General features: G+C 40.0%; 1 protein-coding gene across 2 annotated transcripts; it reads right to left on the reverse strand.

The window, feature by feature from the left end:
* Positions 1-1,911: 1,911 nt before the first annotated feature.
* Positions 1,912-7,208, reverse strand: LOC121966570 (N-acetylglucosamine-1-phosphodiester alpha-N-acetylglucosaminidase-like). Of its 2 annotated transcripts, XM_042516647.1 has the most exons (7): positions 6,836-7,208; positions 6,588-6,716; positions 5,927-6,132; positions 4,840-4,887; positions 3,180-3,308; positions 2,974-3,105; positions 1,912-2,182 (listed from the first exon to the last, which is right to left on the reverse strand). In XM_042516647.1, exons 1-7 carry the CDS (start codon positions 6,895-6,897, stop codon positions 2,097-2,099), a joined length of 792 nt encoding a protein of 263 aa, XP_042372581.1. In that variant the 5' UTR covers positions 6,898-7,208; the 3' UTR covers positions 1,912-2,096. The 2 variants fall into 2 exon arrangements, with proteins under 2 accessions (XP_042372581.1, XP_042372580.1); XM_042516646.1 differs by having other exon boundaries at positions 6,588-7,208.
* Between the last annotated feature and the right edge of the window lie 1,511 nt (positions 7,209-8,719).

Consider the following 8,719-nt stretch of genomic DNA (forward strand, 5'->3'; position numbering starts at 1 on the left):
ATGATGATATAACATGATGATATGATGATATGATAACATGATGATATGATAATATGATGATATGATGATATGATAACATGATGATATAACATGATGATATGATGATATGATAACATGATGATATAACATGATGATATGATGATATGATAACATGATATGATGATATGATAACATGATGATATGATAAAATGATGATATGATAACATGATGATATGATAATATGATGATATGATGATAATATAAGCTGTACAAGAAAGAAAAGGGAAAAGACAAAAACAAGACAAATACACAGCAGCACATGATATAAAGTGATATAAAGAAGAGGACACAATATAACAAAACTTGAGAAAAAAGCACATCACACACACAACACAGAATAAAATGCTGCACACAGCAGCACATCACAAATTACAAACACCACATCAAGTGATAATTAAAGTGTTTCCCTCTTTGGGTAAAATAAAACAGATGACGTTGAAAACCTCAGTGCTTTCCTCCATCTGTGACTGCAGCGCCGGCTGACAAAGCGCCATCCAGTAACCATAGCAACAGCTAACAATCCCTAACTTGCATGTGAAAGGTAAGGAGGCTAATGAATGCGTCTGAGCATTTTTCTCTGGTTTCCATGCGGAGCAGAGACGAGGAGCCGGATGCCGCGCTGCATTTTTATTAATTTAATCTAATTTATTTTATTTATTATTTCATCTGTTTAACTGGACACCAGGCTACATTTTCATTAATTTATTTTCATTCATTTATTTTTTTATTTTATCGGTTTAACTGGACGCCGTCTGGCGGAGCAGAGCACTCAGCTCATTATTCCCTGCTAAATGTCTGACGGCAGACTGTGAAATGTGGCACCGCTCTTTGTGATTTCTCATCATCTCGCAAAAAAATGCCACTCAAAATAAATCTCAAAACATTTAACACATTTTTCAGTTTGTCTTCAGAGAGAGGCGGGAAGAGGAGACGAGCTGAGCGCCGTTTAGCTGACAGATGGGACCATTTCACACCTCAGCTCACATTTTCAACCTCTGAGGGAAAATCTTTGTTTCTGCCAACTGTTCATCACACACAGACCAAGCTACAGACACAGCTAATAAACCAATATGCTCTTTCCTGTCACTCGTTGGTATATGTCTAACATGCTGAAGTCATCTACAGCAGAATTTTAAAGACTAAAAAAATGCCAAAAACTACCCATAAAAATATCTTTTAAAAAAAACACTATTTTTTTAAAAAAGAAAATAGGCCTTCCAAACACTATTTGTTTCAAAAATAAACCTTATCTAACTTTAACTTAAAATCACATTTTTTAAGAAAAAATTAATAAAAATTCCCTAAAATTTTATTAAGAAAAAGTTGACTTTTTTTAAAAAAAAGAAAATATAAGACTCCAAACCTGTTTTCATTGAGAAAAAAATCCGTTTTTCAGTTTACTTAAAAATTGCTAAAAATAAACAAAAAGGGAGCTGAAGAAGAAAAAAACCCATTTCTTCTTTAAAAATCGTCCCCCCCCAAAAAATTGACTTCTTTTTTTATATTTCTGTAAAACTTGCCAAAAATTAAAAAAAACACAATTTTTTTTAAAGAAAGGTAACTTTCCAAATCCATTTTCTTTCTGAAAAAAAAAATCCAAAAGGTTTTTAAAAAATTCTGTAAAACTGTCTAAAAATGTTTTAAAAAAAGAAAAACATTTTTTTGAAAGTGACCAAAAACAAAGTATTTTCTAAATATAAATATAATTTATTTTCCCAAACTTTCAGTGATTTTTCAGTTCCAGAAAATGTGAAACGTGAAATTCAATGTCTGTTCCAGGTTTTCCAGGACTGTAGGAACACTAAAAAGCACCGAAATGTTAAACAGTTAACAGTTAAAGAACCCGTAATATCGGATCTTCTCAACATCACGGTCTTTTTTTATTTAGCAACGGGTCCAATTTACAGGGTTAAAGTGTCACACATCGCCGGGAGAAGGCACGTATCAAGAGATCCGTCTCTGATTTTATGATCTGATATTATTCACACAGAGATGGATAGCAGACAGCTCTGGAGGGCAGAGGTGAAAAGTTCAAATGTTTGTGTGACCTTTGACACTCACTCTGTCAGATGAGGCTGCTCTCGGCGAGCTTCTGCGTCCCGTCTCCAAGACGTAAACATCTGTTTGGCAAGACACCGTCCAGCTGTGAAGAGAAGGAGAAGGTCTGGATGAAAACGTCACTGTTTGCCATCAGGAGGTAAAGCTCGCAGCTTCAGTGTTTAAGATTTCCGCAGAAATAAGAAAACTAAACACTGGTGACACAAGTTTTTACGTCGACCGCCGCAGTCAGAGGCCCGTCGTAAAAACACATTTTTCCTGAACGTCTGCATCAGAAAAAGGTGAGCACGCGTTAACCAATCAGAGAAAAGTTGTAAGCACACATGAGCAGGTGCTGGGCGAGCCGCCAAACTTTGAACGTCCTGTTAACATCGGCCCCTCAGCAGACAGAATATTCACCAAATCTTGGTTGGTGTGTTTTGTTGTGTTGCACTCTTCTCATGGAGTCTACTGCCTGTGTGAGTGTGTGTGTGTGTGTCTCTTTGTGAAATATTAAACAGAATAAGAGTCACACAGTTCTGGGAGCTGACGTGCAGATGAGTAACATTTCCAGTCCTCCCAGTTGAGTCGATACAGAACTGCTGTTTGGACAGCCGGCAACAAAGACTCAACTGTTTTTACTTCTGCTCTGTGCAAACATTTACTAAACACACACACACACACACACACACAGTTTAACAAGTTATTTATGTCCAGATACAAATATTGCATACAAGGACACATATATTAACCCTTTAGGGCTCTGCTTTAATATCACGCAGACTTGTATCGTTCGAAATATTATACAAATCTACGTGTGGATGCAGATGTGTTGATGGTATAAATAAATGAGTGTGTGTGAAACGGTGGTCTGAGAGTGTAAATGTGTGTGTGTACCTGTGTGTAAGGTGTGGCTGGTCTCTGCTGGCAGCGTGGCGTTACAGCTTCCTGTCTGCGGGTCACATGGGCAGCGGTCGTCACAGTGACACTCCTGAGCGCAGGACGGACCGAAGAACCCCAGCGGACACACTGACACAGAGCCGCACATTTAATATTGAAACATTCGGCATAACCGGTCACATTACAGCATAACATCGTTCTACCTTGTTCACAGGTGTTGCCGTGGAAACCAGAGGGGCAGGTGCAGCGGCCATGGACGGGGTCGCAGGAGCCGCCGTTGACACAGGCGCAAGTTTGATTGCAGCCGTCACCATAGAAACCCGGGAGGCAATCTGTCAATAACAGGAGAAATCAGAGAGGAAATACACCTGCTGCAGACAGCTGGGACAAATACACAATAAAGAAATCCTTCAAATTCTCATCTGTCAACAAAAGAATCAGTTTTTCCTGATTATTTGGGGCCTTTTTTTGTCTTTTTTGATAGGACAGTCACAAGTTGAAATCAAACCTAGGCCAAACAACTAACTAACCAAGTTTTTGGTTATATTTGGGTTGGGACAAAATACTGATAACACAATATTAGGGCTGGGCAGTATGAAAAAAAGTTTTATAATGATCATTTTTTCCATATCAGTCGATATCACTATATATCATGACTTAAATCAAATCAGCATTTCTGTCGAGCTTAAAGGTTCCTTTGACTCCTCAGTGAAATATGAAGATATCATAAGGTTAATTTAGGTGTAAATATTTATTTTCTGTCAGACACTGAACATGACAAATATACTGTAGAACAGGCATCACCAACTGGAGGACCGCGGTCCGCTCGTTGGTGATGCCTGTTCTACAGGTAAATGTGATGAAACAGTAATATGGGCGCTATTAACAGCCACCTCCATGTAATTGGTGGCATGCAACGACATGTGTTGTAAAATCTCACAGGAGCGAGACAGTTTGTAAGACAGTTTGCTCCAGTCAGAGCGGACTGTTGCACGTCCACGCTGGAGCGGGCTGTTGGACATGTCCACGCTGGAGCGGACTGTTGCACATGTCCGCACTGGAGCGGGCTGTTGGACATGTCCGCACTGGAGCGGGCTGTTGGACATGTCTCACTACGTCTCATATTTCAATCGAGGAAAAGTTATATCGCGATTGATATTGTTATCGTTTTTTCTCCCAGCTCTACGCAATATATTGCAAGACTTCCCCTTGAGAGACATAATTGATACACTGGCATCAAAAGTCAAAATCAAAAGTCCTTTAATGTCATTGTTAAACAAGCACAGAGCTCAGCACCTACTGGATACGTAAAACAGTACTTAAGAGGTATAATGAATTTGTTATAAACACATAAATAAATAAATTAAAATCATGATAAGTCTTATTAAATATTAGTGCAGAGAATAAACACAGAATGCCTTTTGAGGGGTATTTTTCCGTCTTTAGTCAAATATCATGATGTATCAGAGATTTCTTGCAATATATCGATTATCAGAGAATCACGATATCTTGATAGTATCAAGATATCGTTACTATGGGCCAAGTACTGTGGTGGTTTCGTGCTATGAGTTGCCCTGTGATTCCCACCCTTAGTTTTATATACTGACAGCTCCGACTCTCCGTTCTGTCTGTGGGGGAAGAAAAGTCAACAGTGCAAATTTATGTTGGAATTGATTTAGACAGTTTCTGCAGTTTTCAGCAATTACATTGAAACTGACTGATTTTGCACCAAAATGCCATTTTAAATGCTGGTAAAACCATTTGTGTTTAGGTTAAGGTCAAAGTTAGAGTGTGTGTGTGTGTGTGTGTGTGTGTGTGTGTGTGTGTGTGTGTGTGGGTGTGTGTGTGTGTGTGTGTGATTACCCAGGCTGCAGTTCTTTCCTCTCCATCCAGCATCACAGACACAACCATCTGCACACAACAAGAACACATGAAAGCTCAGATATCCCCAATTTTTAAGGTTTCTCTACAAATCGCCAAAAATTTTTAAAGAAAAAATAAGTGGCCAAAAAATATTTAAAAAGAGGTAAAAAAAATTTCCCCATTTCACAAAGGAAAGCACAAAACAAAAGAAAAAAAACAGTTTTAAGTTCCGTGCCTCTCCCTTAAAAACTGGTTTGTCTGTTGGGCAGACATGAAGGAGAGACGAACGCGGAGAGACTTACTTAGACTTAGACGACTTTATTGATCCCCGGAGGGAAATTTATTTGTCACAGCAGCTTGGCACGTAAGACATACAGAGACATACACAGAAAAATAAGAAGAATAATAGAAGATAGAAATAAACATAAATATATAAAAATAGAATACAATAAAACACTATAAAACACTATAAAAACAATAAAAAAAAAAAAAAAAAGACACGTTCAAAGAGCTGCTGCAACAGGCTGCCACTCTCACGGCGCCATCTTAGCTTTATTATGAGAATAAAGAAACTTTAATGATGAACAAAAAACAAACAAAACAACGTCACACATCGACACAAGTTAAAACTACGTTACGTCGTCAGCTGCAGAAAATAAATTCACTGTTATGTTACATGAATGATATTTAATGTATAATACTTATTATGCTGTTTTCATTATCTTGCTCGTTGGCACATGCTCAGGAAAACGTCTAACATGCTGGAGTCATAACTACAGCAACATCTGAAAGAACAAATAACTGCTAGAAACTACTAATAAAGATGAAAAAATTGCTTAAAAGTTCAATTTTAAAAATTGCCCAAAAAAAGTAAAAAGAAAGGAAAAAAAATGATCAAAATGTTTTACTTTTTTTCCTAAAACTCGCCAAATTAAAAATAAATGAATAAATGAAATAAATTTCCCAAAATGTTTGAATGCTTTCAACATATTAAGCAACTATTTTTTAAAAATTCACTGTTTCGTTATATTGATGTCTTTTAATTTATTAGACACAACACATTTCCATGATTTTTCTCTTCACTTACCGGCGGTGCAGACGCCGTGCGGGCCGCAGGCTGGCGGCTGACACACCAGAGAGTCGCAGGCGGCGCCCTGCCAGCCCTCCTGACACCGACAGCGTCCGTCCACACAGTCTCCGTGTCCGTTGCAGTTCGCTGGTTGGCAGCGCCGCTGGTGAACGCACAAGATGGTGGAAATGGGCCGAGCACAGCGCCACCTGCTGTCTGATTTACTGTGAGGAGGGAAGGAGACGAGGAGAGAAGGAGATGAGGAGAGAAGGAGGCGAGGAGAGAAGGAGATGAGGAGAGAAGGAGATGAGGAGAGAAGGAGGCGAGGAGAGAAGGAGGCGAGGAGAGCGTCAGACTGCAGATCCTGAACACTGCACAGGGCTCCTGCAGCTGAAGGCAGATCAGGGTCAAGGCTTTTTAAACGTTTTTTCACTCAAAATTAAATTTAAGACCGTTTTCACACAAACCAAACCTGAAAAAATAGAGACAGGCCTTTATCTGTCAGAGTGTGGAGCCACGGCGCGTGAATAAAAGGGACTGGGCTTTTATTTGAAGTTTTAAGGTAGTTCAGTGCCTTTTAAGGCTTTTTTTAAGGATCTGTGGAAACTCTGACTGAAGCTAATAAAATCAGACTGATCTCTAAAATTGGAGAATAAGAGCGAAGGCTTAGATGGCTCACCAGTGATCAGACGGGTAGCTGGCCAACGTGCCGTCGGTCACAAAGGTGGACGACCCACCTCCGTCCAGATTGATGGCGTTGATGACTCCGTAGCTCTTCAGCGCCTCGGCCACCTCCCACAGATTCATCCTGCGCAGACACACAAAACCACAGAAGAAGTAAAAAACTGTGAGCGCGGAGAAATGTTCAGTGTTTCTGAGTGTCGGAGAGACACGTTCAGACATGTCTGCTTGTTGTGCTGCATTTACTCCACATCTTTATCAGCAGCACATGTGGGGGGCCGCTGCTCCGAGAGGCGGATCAATACCATCGATCGGAGGAGAGGTCTGAGCGGACTGAGCCGACATGTCGATCTATCGGTTCCTCTCACAAACCAACCCTGTCAGAGGTTAAGACGATTTCACTGCGCCTCCATTCACGTTAACCAGCAGCTTGGTCCAGGTCCAAGTCCAGATCAAGGTCCAGGTCCAGGTCCAGATCAAGGTCGCTTTGAAGGGGGGCAGTAAGAGGTGCTGGTGGGTAATATGAGTTATTCTTTCAGCGTGTTTTGATGAACTGTTTCATGTTTTTATCCAAAACTTTTTGATAAACAAGATCAGTTTTGTGCCTTTTTAGCAGTTACTCAACTTACGGCCCGTGGGCCAAATCTGGCCCCTGATAGGGCCCCTGGGCCCCCCAACCATTTTCAAACTGACACTAAAAATAAAGTGATTGACTCTGTGAACAGTTTTTGTCCTTTTAGTCTCCATAAGGTGTCAGAGACATAAGACAGCATCAAAATAGAGCTTGTTGATCAAAAAAAGAGCCAGAGGAGGATCCCCCACACCCCCGACAGAGGACACAGCTGAGACACTGATGTCCTAAAATCACAGAAATGTCCTAAAATCCTAGAAAAGTCCCCAAATCCTAAAAATGTCGTAAAATCCAGAAAATGTCCGAAAATCCCAGAAAAGTCCTATAATCCCGAAAAAGTCCTAAAATCCTAGGAACATGTATGTGCTAGTAAAGTGAGAATTTCGGGGGTTAAAGATGTCTCTGATTGGTGTTAGTGGGGCAGGTGCAGCATTTGGGGGCATTGTCCCCCCGTGTTTACGCCTAGAGCCGGCCCTGTTTTGTTCTCTGCCACCTTTCTTTAGCTTTTTTTCCTCCAATAGCATCAGCCCAACATCGCCTTTTTAATGCAGAATGTCCACACGCCTCAGTCCACACGTCTCAGTCCACACGTCTCAGTCCACACGCCTCAGTCCACACGTCTCAGTCCACACGTCTCAGTCTTTCTAGTGAAGATTGATTAAACATATTTACTAGCTGTCTCTTGAAGCCGTAGTTCTCTGACCAGCACTGATTTGTTGTGCTGGTGTTCAACTAATATTTCACCATTTTTCCAAAAATGACCACATTCTGAATTAGATTCAGGTCACATGATCAGCAGACTCAGCTGGGAAACTAGGACTAGGACCTCGTTCTGATTGGAGCATTTTCTGAAGAAGACGTGCAGGTTAAGTTGATATTATTCAGGATTTTGGAGCATTGCTTAGATATGTATACAGCAGGGATGCACAGTTACATACATCATCATATTGGCAGATATCAGCTTTTAAATGAAATATCAGAATCTGCCAACATGCTGATTTCTGCCAATATCACAAACAGATTTCTTTTCATCGATAAAGTGGACAAAACATCGATGTTGAGTTGAAGTCTTTTTCGTAATTTGCACAATGAATGAATATAACACACAGCTTTGTGTTTCATGTCTCCATCTGCTGGTGAGCTTTGTGATAAAATTTCAATATCACATTGGCTTAAAACAATGAAATAAAAACATATTGCTAAGCCCAGAGCCCAGACGGGCCCCCCAGGCCCCCTGGGTCCCCATGATGTAACCAGCTGCTGGAGAGTAACTACTGACCTGTAATGGAGTTACATCATTAATTAAATTGCGAAATAAAAATGTATCATTATTTATTACAACCACTTAATTCTTTAAAAAATTCAATAAGATTAATTATTTATTATTATTATTTAATATTAGTTTGGGTAAAAAAGAGCCCGGCTCTCAGACACTCACTGGGGGGAAATTAATAAAAATTATTGCTTCATTTTCTTTCATCTAGCTGAGGAGATATGAA

The sequence above is a fragment of the Plectropomus leopardus genome, unplaced genomic scaffold (genome assembly GCF_008729295.1).
Source record: "Plectropomus leopardus isolate mb unplaced genomic scaffold, YSFRI_Pleo_2.0 unplaced_scaffold25093, whole genome shotgun sequence".
Taxonomy (NCBI): Eukaryota; Metazoa; Chordata; class Actinopteri; order Perciformes; family Serranidae; genus Plectropomus; species Plectropomus leopardus.